This window comes from Sturnus vulgaris, chromosome 4 (assembly GCF_052056855.1).
Source record: "Sturnus vulgaris isolate bStuVul1 chromosome 4, bStuVul1.hap1, whole genome shotgun sequence".
NCBI classification, from domain to species: Eukaryota; Metazoa; Chordata; class Aves; order Passeriformes; family Sturnidae; genus Sturnus; species Sturnus vulgaris.
In genome coordinates this window covers 9,006,008-9,019,709 of record NC_142246.1, presented here as the reverse complement: position 1 = coordinate 9,019,709, position 13,702 = coordinate 9,006,008, and the positions used below count along the sequence as shown (strand labels likewise).

Below are 13,702 nucleotides of genomic sequence, written 5' to 3'. Positions count from 1 at the left end.
AGTAGAGGTTTTGGAAAAAGATCATTCTTTGCCAGTATCCCTGTCCCTTTTCTTCCATCAGGCTGAAGTGAGGGGTTCAAAAGTCTGTGTTCAGAAAAGATTTAGTGTTCAAAAATACTTCCGTTTTTCTCACAAAGAAAATCTCATCTCACCCCACAAATAATTTCTACTTTCAGAAGTTTAAGGAATAGCTCTGAACAAAGCCATTTTTTCTGTTACAGTTTGGCAGCATTTTATTTAGGCAAGCTAAACGGCAAAGTGGATCTCTTCTTGGACTTAAGACATCGGCTGAATATGAGCAGACAACCTGAATTTATTCAAGATACACAATGTCTTTCTTTCTCTCTATCTAGAAAGAGTGCCAGAGTCTTCAGTAGCATTTCAGATCATCTCTAACAAAACACCAAACTCTGTCCAAGATGTCCAACTGATTCTGCAACATCAGCAACACTGATGTGAGCAGGCACCTCAGAAAACGATTAAATCATTTCAGCTTTCATGCTAATTTTACCCAGCAGCCACAATCTCTTACAAGAACCATTTTCAGTACATATGCAACCCAAAAATGGAACAGGCACATCTGAACTTGTCCATAAGCTCACTATTTCAGATACAAGACATATTGAAAATACTGCTGACAAAGGCTACTTCCAGAACAAAATTCTCTATTATCTACACATAACTTAGCCCTGAGCAAGGCAGGTAGTGGTGTTCAACACTGCTCAGACTAGCAGAGACCAATCTATTGGGCAAATTTCTGCAAACAGAGAGCTCCACTAACACATAATCTACATCTTGCTGAAATAAGTAACTTCAAAATTTAAAAAGGCCTGGCTAGAGAAAACACATCTTCCAAAAAAATAATTTTAAGAAATGAAAGGTAGAAGAAAAACACTTAATGTACATTATGTACATGCACATATTTTCTGTCCTACAGAGGGAGAAGGGTAACAGAGCAGTATCTACAGAGAAAACACATGCTTTTTTTAGTTAAAAAAAAAAAAAAAAGCTCTATTCAGAAGTATCATGAAGTCCACAGGCAAACTGCTGATGAGCCTAAGCAGGGGGGCAACAACAGCATCACACATTTGATGAATCAATCACACACATCTGATGAGTAACAGAAGGCAGGAGACACTGGAAGCAGCAGTTATCAACAGGAAAGCTCCATCTCACATACAGAGGAGTTTAATCTCCTGTGTACTTCTACAGAGCAGGAAGATTAACAAACAACTTAAGAAACCAGCAAGCCCAGATAATTTTGCCCTCTGAGTCCAGATGAGCTGACTGCAAGAAGATGCAGCTCACCGATGCTAATTTTTATTAGACCTTAAAATTCAGAATATGTGAAGAGCACTGAAGTTCAAAACCTGAGACAGTTTTAAGAAAACAGGGCCAAACCAAATAGCTTAATTAATCTTGACGAAAATAACAAAAACTAAAACTATTAGTTTAATAACAAACAGAAATATGAGCGGCTTAAGAAATAAACTCCGTCCAAACATGGGGGACCCTGGAAAGAAGGTGTAGTAACAATCCAGTCATGGACTGTCAAATTAACTAGAACTGGTATACTACATGTCCTAGACGTGGCAATGCCAAAAAACCATCAAGGAACTACTCCTGACAAGCAAGGCAATAGCTAATATTCATGCACTTTGTATGATCTTCAGTTAAGCAAAAAATTAATGCTAGGCCTCCATATAGCACTGATCAAACCAATCTATGACCACAGCTTCAGTCAAACATAAAAGACACTGAAAAATCGAAGAGTATAGAAAAAAGCATATTGCTTAGGCTTTTGCAGTACCTTTTGCTGCAAAGGTAATGGTTAGAATCAAATGTAAAAAAAAAGAAAACAACTACAGAAACTGACTATAAGAATAAATTGACAAGAGAAAATGTAAAGAATCCACTTTTGGATTCACAAATCAAACTCCAAATTTTTACACCATACTAGTAAACTTTTAAGTTAGTGGGAGCTTTGTTATCCAGAACAAAATATCCTATTTCTAACAAAATTTAAGGGTCTGAAAAATCTGAAAAACTATAAGGAAGAAAATTAGTTGCCTAAGCAGAAGTGTATAGAAGCAATATGACAGAGAGCTCAAGTTAAGTTTACACAGAAGAGAAAAAAAACCCCAACAAGAGATAAGAAAGAGGGGACCAGAGACTGACATCTAACTATAAGGCACAATGTAAGCATAACACACGATTACTGCTGATTAAAATCTCTTGAAACAGAAAAAACTCTTATCTTCTTGGTAAAAGCCTGGATTTCATTAATATTTTAATTAAAAAAAAGACAGGATATCAGTATTATCAAAAGTTCTGGAGTCATTGTCTTACAACAAAGGGAAGAAATATATAGATACCTTCTGGGTAAACAATTAATTCTTCTCTACCCCAATCTCTCTGATCTTAAAACATTTCATAGCAGGATTCAGTCCTCAGTAGGATGATAGCAACTTACTACACAGAATTACAAGAGATTTAAGTGTTATTTACATAGAACCACAACAAAGATGAAAGCCTTTCCCCAAACACAGACAATTTTCCTTTCCAGTCTACTACAAACAAGAAAAAATAAATGCAGATAGTATTGTGAATTACATTAATACGTCACCTGCTATTTCATTAAAAGTCTGGGAAGCCTCAGCAAAGGCTGCCAGAGTAGCTTTTCACTGGCTTTTATGAGGCTCAGTGCTGTCACTGAATTTGTACAGTTCCTGGGGGCATACAATCCCATCAGCTTTCTGAAAACAGACTATTTTTAAACACAAAGCAAAGTCAACGAGGACAACTCCAACACTAATTTTTTAATGTTTACAGTAGAACATGCCTAAATTTAGACCATCCAACCAAGCATAATACCCCTCATCAAGCATCACAAGTAATTTTAAGGATATTTTCTTGAAATTCCATTACCTCTCTCACCAGTAACTTTTGAGACAGAAATTTGAATGGAACATAGGAAAGACTGGAAATAGATGCTCATCCATATCACACTAGTGTACTAGCAGTACTAGCAAAGTACAAGCAAAAAAAAATGCACAAAACAGAGCAATTAGTCCCTGCAGACCAGTAAGGTACCTAAAAACAACTAGCTCATGAAGAAGATTCGTTTTTTCACCTATTAAGCATCAAAAGTGTGAAAATGCATTGTGATTGTTTGAGACAACACTCTCCAAAGGGAAAATAGCACCAATCGTGATAATTTAGTTGGCAACCGGACCAGAATGTGTAGTGGGAGCAGGTGGCCAAGAGCCCAGTGCCACAGCTTCCCTTCCTCTGCCAATGCCACAGGACACTGCCAAGTTAGAAGTTACCTGCTCCTCAACCCTTCTGCTTCTCCCTTCTCCCCAACAGCAGGAGAAAAAGCATTAGTGTGACTCATGTCTTTATCCTGTAAAAACCCTACTGCCTCCACACCTGCTCAATAAAAGCTGGTTTTAGAGGATGCAAACGCAAGGGGCAGCACCGTGGTACTGAACAGCTCCTTGCCCTGGTCCACCAAGTAATGGCCCCCAAAGGAAAACCTGAACAGCTCATGGACCTAACACATTTTTCCCTTACATTAAATAAAGGAAAAAGATATTAGGACTATTTAAACTAACGCCTCTTAGGTCTCTGTGCAGCACATGACAGCACAAGAATTTAAACGAACTTTGTCACAAACAGACATCCGCAACTCCTTCTGAAAGCATCAGCGCTCAAACTTCAACTTCATTTAAATTTTCAATTCACAAAGCCAAAACTTGTTTTTAACTTCAACATGAACTTTCAGGGCACCGTTCTGATAAGAAAGAAGAAATCCGACTGAACAGCAATCAACACTTAAAGATATAAAAAGTGAATTACAGAGTAGAAGAAATTTCACTTGCTCAGCCTTGAATCCACAATTCAAGAAAGCTGTACAACCAGATGGAGAGAGTTCAGAGAAAAGACACTCATGCAGAAAGCGTCAAGCACAGAAAAACAAGGTCTCGGTAAAGGCACTTCAGCACTTATCAGAAGAGAAAATGCTGAAAAGCAGTGCTTCATTCAAACTATGTTTAAGGGGTTTTGTCTTCTTTGCAGCAGTGTACTAGGTGAAAGTAAGGTTTTCCTTCCTTGAACCAGCCTGTGAAACCCACACACTATTGCTGTACCTCCCGTTCATTTCCCGCACTGGGGAATTTTCAAGCGCACTTGCCCTAGAAGTTACTCCAAGTCTGAACTTCGGCAAAGAACCGACAGCAGCAGCCCAACACTTCTGCAGGAGCCGCCACCTTCCAAGGGACAGGGCAGCGCCCGGGAGCGGCTCGGGGCCCTCCACGGGACCAGAACCGGGGCGGCCCGGGGCGGGCGGGATGTCAGACAAGCGTGTCGGGAGCCCCCCATTCCCGGGCGCGGGTCACTCACGGTCTCTGCAGCGGCTCCTCGGGGAGGGCAGCCGGGCCCTGCTGCTGCTGGAAGGAGCGCAGCGACTCGAAGGCCTTCGTCAGCTTCTCCATGGTGGCCATGTCCGCTCCGCCCGCGCCGGCGGCACCGGCCCGCGTCCGACCCGCCCTGTCACGGGCGCCTGGCAGGTCCGAGTGCTGTCCCGCAGCCGCTGGCGCTGCTCCCGGGCTCGCTCCCGGCGCTCTGCCGGCGCTCTCCCGGGCTCGGGCCAGTCACAGCCGCGATGAATGGGGCGGGCACAGCTTGGGCCCGCGGACGCCTCCCGTCCGCCCCGCCGCCATCTTGGATCCGTCCCGTCGGCCCTCGCGCGCGCACCCCGCCCCCGGGACGGCCCCACCCCTCCTGGATCGGGGCCCCGGCCCGCGGACCGGCGGCGCATGCGCACATGGCACACCGCCCCGGCGTCCCGCGCGCCTTTACGTAGGATGACATAGGGGCAACGCGGGCGGCAAAAGGGGCGGGGCCTCAGCGAGAGCGACGGCCTCTCTGGCCAATCAGAAGGAGGCTCCGCCCCCCGCCGCGTGCCAGAGCGGCCGGGCACTGCTTTGCGGCGCCCCCTGCCGGCAGCTGCGGCGGCGCCCGGGAGGCCGCGGTCCGTGCTCGGCTCTGGGCAGGGCAGCGCCGGGCCGGACAAGCCAGCGGTGCCGCTGGCGGGGAACCGGCTCTGGGAGTCTCTGGCAGCCCCTGGCACTGCCCCGCGAGGAGCCGCGTTCTCAGCGGCACCGCAGGGACCGCCCCAGCAAGGCCAGAGCATCCGCTCTGTGCCCGCATGTCACGGGTGCACAGCAGGTAACGCGGCAGCCCCCGCAGCACAAGTGGCGTCCAAAGCGCTGCCGGCACTCGGGTTTTATTTTAGGCTGCAGAGAGACTCTCACAGGAACAGAACACTTAAAATTAGGCAGCGCACGTGCTGCCCTTCCAGCGCTCCTCTCCTGAGCGTGGACTTTCTTTATCAGAGCATTCTTCTTGCGCACATTTATTAAACATACAGGATACAAGACAGACGGTATAGAATATTTAAATCATTGATTCGATTACTAAACACTTGGAAAAAATTCAACAGTATTGTGAAGTTTCCAGTTGCAACCACTGATTTTAATATATCTACTTGTTAATACAGACTTTAAGTGACAGCTGATAAGAACTGGCAATTCAACTTATCTCACACACATGAAACTGATTCCAGCAATAAAAATGGAGAACAGCTCTTGGAACTTCTAAGAAAATAGATTTCCAGTAATTCAACTTGGTTATTGTTAGCAGACATCAAGAAATGAAGCAAAGCTCATGTCTCTGAATGTTCAGGCCAACAGAAGTCACAGATTGCATTTTTTGCCAAATATTCACTAGAACAGTGCTCTGCCAGTAAACTTTATTAGCATGTTAATAAAACACAAACTACTTGAAACAGTCCTCTGAAAGGAAACCTATCCTTTGTCCTGAATGCAATTCAACTTAAAGCAAAGCCTTTTTCATTATAGAAGTGCTCAAAATGTGAGCTTTTAAGGTAAAATCAGTATTTTTCCCGATTATTTTATGATAAAGCTTGCAGAAACGTTTCTCTGGAACGTGTGGATGATCATGAATTTTTCATTTAGCAAATGATGTATGATAGAAGATGACAGCAGAGTTGGAACGCTGCACACTCTGTGCATGTGCCACTCCACACTTTGAAATAAATTTAAGCTGAGTAAAAACAGCATAAACTCTTATCAAAGATTAAACAAGCCACCAACCAAGCCAGCCCTTGCACGGCTGTTTTGAAGCTTTCGATCAAAAGTGCCAGTCCCCCGTGGGCTGCTGACTCACCGCAGGAGCGCCAAGGCAGTGCCTGCCCACAAGCTCACTGCTCTTTGTTCTCTCTGTCCTTCCGAGCCCTATCGGCACTGAGAGGCTCATTAACTGTGAGCTGAGATAACTAGAAGGTAACTCAGGGTATCAGGTTGTTCTCTGGTAAATACCTTATCAGTCCAAACTGACTGATCCATGTTTTTGCATGCAGCATGTCACTGATCTGCCCCACAAACACCCGCACTGGCAAAACTAAAGCAATGTAAACCAGGCAAGGGGCAAGAAAAAGCAAAGCAAGATTAAAGAACTAGATTTTTGTAAGGTCGGGGTTACCTCAAAGAAAAATGAAGTTGCAATTAACAGTGCATACCTAAAAGATTATCTGAAATTTAGGGGGTGACAACTAATTAATCTCAGCCTCCAGGAGAAAAAGAGAAGAAACATGTTCTTACCTTGTCTCTAAAGTTACCTCTTGATTTAAAGTTTTTAAGAAGAGCATGTCAAGAGTGTTTTGTCACCCCATCCTGAAGTCCCACTTTGGCCAGCATTTCTGCATTTCCATGAACAATTCAGTAGGTAATTGGTACTACTCCATGAGACTGCTGGCCCATGTGGTTTGGCATATGCATGGATAATCTGCAATATGTCACAGCACGGTTGTATCTATGGTTTTAAGGTCATTTAATTTGAAGCTCTTTTGTAGAGCATTTGGGGGCTTGGTCCTTCAACTCATGTTATAAAATTACAATAAATGTCCTAATGAAAAACAGCCATCCTGATAATTCTGCCTTTTCACATGGAAATTTATGCAGAAATCTAGATCCAGACCATGAGATAAGCTATCAGTTGAGCCAGTACGGCAGAACTAGGGCACTTTTTCCTGGGTTCAACTATCTTAAATTGGTAAAAAACTTAACACTATGCAATAGATTTTTTCTGCTCGAAGAAATCGGATTTTTTTTTTAATAATTTTTTTTTTTTCGATCCCAGCTACCACGATAAACATGGTAAATAAATCACATTAGACAGTAATACATGTAGTTGAGATATGTGGCAGTGTCTTGCTTTTATTTCAGGATTACAATGCTAAAACATCCAGGAAAACAGCTCACACAAGAACAGTCAGTGGTTTGGAGATGCTGGAACTAACACATCACATTTAACAGTCAGCTTCCTATGCTTGGAAAGAATTCTGGTGTTTTGGACACATCTGGATTGTGGAAAAAAGTTACCTACATCTCATGTGCAAATCTTAAGTTACACCACAAGAAAAATTACGAAATAAAAAAGACTTGTTCATTCAGCAGAAGAGACATCATCATCACCAAAATAAGCCAGGTGAGTAATTCAAATCAAAGTAAATACGACTTTGGCTTAAAGATGCTTTCCAATAATTCAAATTTCACTTCCTAAAGAGAAGTGTTTTCTGAAAGTCGGTACTAAAATGAAAATGATAATTCCAATGTTAAATTTCTATAATGCTAAAGTGTAAACTATAGAAAAATATTACTTTTGTTGTCATATTTTAGTAACTTGTAAACAAGTATTCTCTTTGTAAAAACGACAATGAAAAAATTCTTATGTCAGCGTAGTAAGTGCATTCGAAGAATGGATTGTTAGTTGGTTTTAATAGCTTCTATCACTGATTTATAAACTACATGATTTTATTCTGATTTGGATATAATTCTCTTTCATACTCAAAAACATTCAGGACTACTGGGGTTTTTTTTTCCCCAAAATCATTCTTAAGAGACAAGAACTAGTAAAGGCTAAGGTTTGTCAGTAATGCTCTTGTTGTTACAGACATACCATAGGTTTTTTCCTACTTACTATTAGTTTTAAGTGCTCATTTTTTCAGCTGTTGTTGTTATAGTCTCGAAACAACACCATCTCTATTATGAACCTCAGGGGGCAGGGGGAAGCTGACAGCTTTTTTAATAGAAAAAACCAACCCTGAGGCATGAAGATTCTATTCTGCTGGTCCACAACATTGAAAAGCATTAAGTAAACCAATAAGACACTGGTACATTGCTTCACAGTTTCTGAATTTTGAGCTAAATAGAGAGGTTTAAGGTACACACAAGCAGACATGATGATTTACATACACAAATGCTTGGAAACACACACCACAGAAAAGGGGGGTTGGTCTCATGCAAATAACTCCATGGAATTCCATAGGTCTTTCCTAATCTTGCACCAGTAGAACATTGGATTGTCTCACTGCTATTAAAGCCTTCTAACACGTGTGTAGAGAATGAAGTCATGCTGAATTACAATAAATTATGTTGGCTTCCCCCATCCCACCCCAACAGTTTCATGGAAGTAAAAGGCTACATAATCAGTAAACATAACCTGCTATTTTCCCCGTTCTTTGTCCCAGTTTTGTCCTAAAAAAAATAAAAATCAAGACTTAAGTTCATATTAAATTTCTCATACCGTGATATTTTGCTTTCAGGTGTTCTCCCCTCTCCTTAGCCTTTCCCTGCTTTCAAGATGCATCTCCAAACTCCTAATACTCCAGTAAAGACCTTTAACCAATGTTAGTCACCTTAGATTAAACAGCATAACACCTTCCCCTCTGTGTACTGTGTAAGGAGAGTTATGCTGATTGCTGATCCTTCCAGTTCCTTTTCAGGGGATTCATATCAGATGAGAGCTAGTCATTATAATGTACTTGTATTCTAGCCAAAATGGACAAATTTATAGTACAGTAATGCCATCTTGAGCCTACCGGGGAAGAACCAATCCACTAACCAAAAAAAAAAAAAAAAAAAAAAAAAAAAAATAAAAATAAAAAAAAAAAAATAAAAAATCACACCCCAAACCCAATGGAATTTAGGTTGTAATCCTGCAAACATGTATTCATTCAAAAACAATTCAATAGTACTATTTTGAACTTAAGAAAAAACTTGTGAAATTAAACTAAGTAAAACTTCATAAAAACAAACAGATTCTCACTTTTTTACGAGTTCCTTCATCCAAAGAAGCAGAAATGTAAATAACCACTTCTTAGGAACAATTTCCCTTTTCAATCATTCTTCACAGATTCCTGGAAAATGTGTGTTAAGCCTCAACACTCCAAAGTAGAGAGGTTGATTTTATTTTATTTTTTTTAAGTTAAGATTCCTCTCCATCCAATACAGAAAGAAATCTGGAAATACACAATAAATAGTCTTTGAAATTATTTTTCCAATTCGTTAAAACCATTCCTGTATTTTCTTCATAAAAATTACTCAGCTTGTGTCCGTGGTGGTATTCTTGCCCAAATTTCAAGTTACTCTACACGGACATTAAATCCGGACTGTCACCCTGTATGTCTGGTGTTTATACAGTCACCTTTGCCTCAGAATAGCAAACCTAAGATCTTAAAAATTCAAACCCCTTAATCAGAGAAATTATGACTTCTCCAACCACATAGGTATTTATAAAACATTTTGTTACTTCCCCATTTTTCCATTCCCATCTTTTTAGAGTTCTTCTATTCCTGTGGTACAAAAATAAGAGGGTCAGGTCAGATTGCCAGCTCATTGTCTCACACATAATGGTTCTAGCCAACACCCTTACTTCAGATATTTCAGTCAAGCTCCCATCCCTTCACTATTACATCAGACCATCTTCCAGTAATTCATTCAAACTCTCTTGCCCTCTGCCAATTTCTCCCTTTGTACTCTCCAACAGAGTAATTTTGCTGTCTTGTGTACTGTTTTAGACTGGAAGACAAATGCACTGAAAACACAGGAAAATATTCTAATTCCTCATTTCTGTGGCACAGTAGCCAAAAGGAACAATTTCAGAGAGACACCAGATGAGCCCCAGCAGGGTTCTGCAACACACTGGTTTTCCAATTTTTTCAAATTCTAATCCTTTAAAACTTTGTTTTTTATTTACAAAATACCATGAATTAAAATCTGATGATAGGCTTGAATATCAAATATCTCTTGTAAGTTTCTCAGAAGCAGCTGAAGTTTCTTCCAATGAGTCTGTAGGTCACAAGAGACCTTTTTAAGGTGGGGGGCTATTCAGTTGCTCTGTGTGTACAATGCATGTGTGGTCTGGTTGGTGCCCCAGAGATTTTAAAGGAAAAAAAAGGCATGCACAATTGAGACAAATCTTCAGATTACAGAACAAAATATGAAACTAAAACCATGTCTCCAACTCCAAGGGCATTCCATTATATTTCAAGTACCCAACTCAATTTTGAAAACAGAAGAGGCTCTTAATGAAATGTGCTCTTTAAATTGACCCTCGTATCCAGATGAATAGTTTTACTAGAAACTTTACAAAATAAAAGGTCTGACCTACTGTGAGTCCAGAAAAATGGACGTTTGCCTAGCTTTCAAGCAGCTTTTGTCAGTTTTACTAATGGACATCAGGTAATCATAACAAACTTCAATACCAGCTCCACATCTGTATTAAGCAATCATTAAAGGCATGTTTTAATGTTTCTGTTTTAAAAGGCTGTAAGAAAAAGAATATTTACATAATTAAATTCAATACTTAATGCTACCTTTCCCTTCTCCCAGTGGCAGTGATCACTGTCAACCTTAGAACATTGCATATTACAACATAAGCAGAGAGGACATAAGAAGAGCCCATGCTTTGTTTTTTAACCCATTATAAAAACATAACATCCTACATAGAGTTAAAAACAATTTCATCTACAGAAAATAAAATAAAACAGTGTCCCCACAGGTAAAAATAAATCCTTTCAGTAAAGACAACAACGTTTTCAAAATATAGTTATAAAATTTTGGCATAGGTCGATATGTATGGTTCATGCCAAGAAACTCTATGGAGAGGATGTGTAAGATGGGTAGAAAAGAGAAGAATGGGATACTTCAGCTTGTTACAGGATTAAGCTAAATGTTCAAAGTTCTCTTTGTACAGAAATACAGAAAGAGATTCTACAGCGCCCTATAATAAAGAGCAATTCCTAATAGCTGACTACAGTGCACTGAATCCTTTTTTTTCCTTAGCGGTTGCTTGAGAGATACATTAGGTAATAGCACTGCCATGCTGCTGGATAATACCAGAATTATTAAATTTATCAGTACAGCAATTTTACAGTTAAGAAAACTGCTAATAAAGATCCCAATGATCAAGAAGAATTTTACCAGGAGCACACAAAGTCAAGTTACAGTGATGCCATAGATATTATCTCTGTGCTTTAAAATCCTTTTAGTATTTCTAGATTCATTGCACTGGGAAAAAAAAAAATCAAGATAAATCAAATACATACAGAAACACACTCACTCAAATGGCACTCATTGCTTTTTGTACAATTAAGCTTTAGTGAAAATATACATCTTAAAACAAATGAAGTACAAATGTACAAAAATCCTTGAACTCAGATAAAAAATATATATAATACAATTTGCTACAGAGATATAAAACATTTAACATTTGCTCATGCTTTCTGATGAGCGTAAAATGATTTAAAGTCTGGAGGACTCCTGCTCATCATCACTGCAATCAGATTTAAAGCAGACCTGCAAGAGAAGACAAACAGACAACTCAGCTGCAGAACTAACACTATTGTCTATTTGTGTGTTTTATAAGGCACAGAAAAGTTGGGTCTTTTTCCAGCACATTTTATTCCATCCTAACTAAATGCTTTGGGAAACTCAAAAGAATCCACAATCTCAACCCCAAATCTCAAGTCGTTAAAATTTAATTAACGTTCTTTCCTTCTTTTAACTTCACAAGACGATTAACTGCAATCCTATTGGTTCAAAACCAACTGAAAATATATGCATTTTTTAGGACTTCTTCTCAATACATAGAACCATATCTTGGGACAGTATGAATCCTGATTTTTGGCTGGAAAAGACACAAGCTTTAACTTTAGCTATGTGAGAATATTAGTATACTCAATCATCCCTTCTATTCCATTGTTCAAAGTGGGGGGAAAAGTGTATTTTAAAAGGTGAACTCAAACTGACAGTACTATTATACATTCCATTAGCACTGTACCATTTTAGAAAGGTGAATTGCCAGCTGAAGACAAAAAACTTCTTCATGCAATTTTAATACACGGCCTTGCTGTGGCTACTTAACAATATGCACCTAGCAATTTTAAAATTCCATTTCTGCTTGAAAGCAAAAGTGATTTCTACCCAAGTGTTCACTATTGGAATATACTCAAGCTTCTCCAGATAATTCCTCTCTAAGTGCAGGCACACTGAGCAAGCAGAATTGTATTTGTCAACTGCAAACCTTTACAAATAGTCCATTTTTTACATCCTGTAGACAATTAAAATACATGATGTGTCTTCTAGGTGGTAAATACTCAATTCTCTGAACAAGAAATTAATCTACTAAAGACCAGAAGTCTGTGTGTAAGAAAAGGCTGTGCATTACCAGCTATGTAAAGATCTATTATGTAGTTTTAGTGAAGGCATAAAACGGCCTAAGATATTTTATTTCATGATTCTTCTCATTTATTTTGGGACTATTTCCACTTATTTACTTATTTATTGGATATATACTTATTTTTGCTTATAAACTTATTTATTACTAGTTTTTACACAGGGCCTCAATTATCTCTGAAGACATCCACAGTTTTCATTAAAAAATTATAAAATATATAAGAAGCAAGACCCAAATGAACCTCTTTAGCAAAGGAAAGTCTATAGCACAGCTTTTAACAGAACCCACTACCTTTTTCCCAGGTAACTAGAGGAGGACAGAATGCTGAGGTAGGAAAGCTTCCTGGAGTTACAGAGATTGCCATAATTTCTGAAATGCGGTGGAGGGGCAAAGCCATAACAAAACAGATTTCATTAGTTTCATTATTCAGTGAACAACTTGGTTTTCCTATCACAAATTAATAATAATAATATAAAAAGGAAGTTAATTTCTTATGAAAGAAAAGAAATGCCCTTACCTCTCCACTAAAAAGTCTGTGAAAGAAGCCTCTCTTTGGCTTAGGAGACTTCTCTCTGTCTGGTGACACAGTACCATCAGTTTCATATGCATTGATATCTTCAAAGCATCCTGTTTCAATCATCTTTGAAACATATGAAATATAAATGAGACATCCATAAAAGCCTCTCGAACAAGTTCCAGGTATTATCTATTTGCTCTGGCTGGGTACTCCTAACACTTAAAAATTCATCAGCCAAACCACACCACCATCTCCAAAAGGAGCACAAAGCTGACATTGACTCTCCTTGTTCACTCAACCAACTAAAGAATAGCAATGAGAGCACTCACACAGATGCTCTGACAAGTGTCAGGTGCTCCCTTGCTTTTTTTGCAATCTTACCTTTCTTCTGCTCATGATGGAATAAAGAGAAGGTTTTAGAATCAGAAACAGATTTTCAGATATTCTGTTCATTTTAGAGCAGTCCAGCCAAAAAAATGTAATATCTCTATGCCCTGGACTGAACTTAATTAATAAACATGACATAGGAGGAAAAAAAAGATATAATGAAGATAGGTCTCTGGAGAGAAGCAAGGGATTTTG

At 39.5% G+C, this 13,702-nt stretch overlaps 2 protein-coding genes across 4 annotated transcripts in view; both read right to left on the bottom strand.

Annotated features, from left to right (window-relative positions):
* The window catches only part of HTT (huntingtin), an 80,541-nt gene extending 75,995 nt beyond the window's left edge, over window positions 1-4,546 (bottom strand). The window contains exon 1 of one of the 2 annotated variants that reach the window (XM_014895278.2): window positions 4,405-4,546. In XM_014895278.2, coding sequence (XP_014750764.2) covers window positions 4,405-4,505 — 101 coding nt within the window. In that variant the 5' untranslated portion in view covers window positions 4,506-4,546. The remainder of the gene's footprint in view (window positions 1-4,404) is intronic. The other variant, XM_014895279.2, reaches the window with a different exon arrangement.
* Window positions 4,547-10,644: 6,098 nt separating this feature from the next.
* The window catches only part of GRK4 (G protein-coupled receptor kinase 4), a 35,213-nt gene continuing 32,155 nt past the window's right edge, over window positions 10,645-13,702 (bottom strand). Inside the window, exons 15-16 of one of the 2 annotated variants that reach the window (XM_014895277.2) lie at window positions 13,121-13,243; window positions 10,645-11,723 (exon numbers count right to left, since the gene is read on the bottom strand). In XM_014895277.2, the coding sequence (XP_014750763.1) occupies window positions 11,670-11,723; window positions 13,121-13,243 (177 nt within the window). In that variant the 3' untranslated portion in view covers window positions 10,645-11,669. Of the gene's footprint in view, window positions 11,724-13,120; window positions 13,244-13,702 lie in introns of those variants that run through there. The other variant, XR_015803006.1, reaches the window with a different exon arrangement.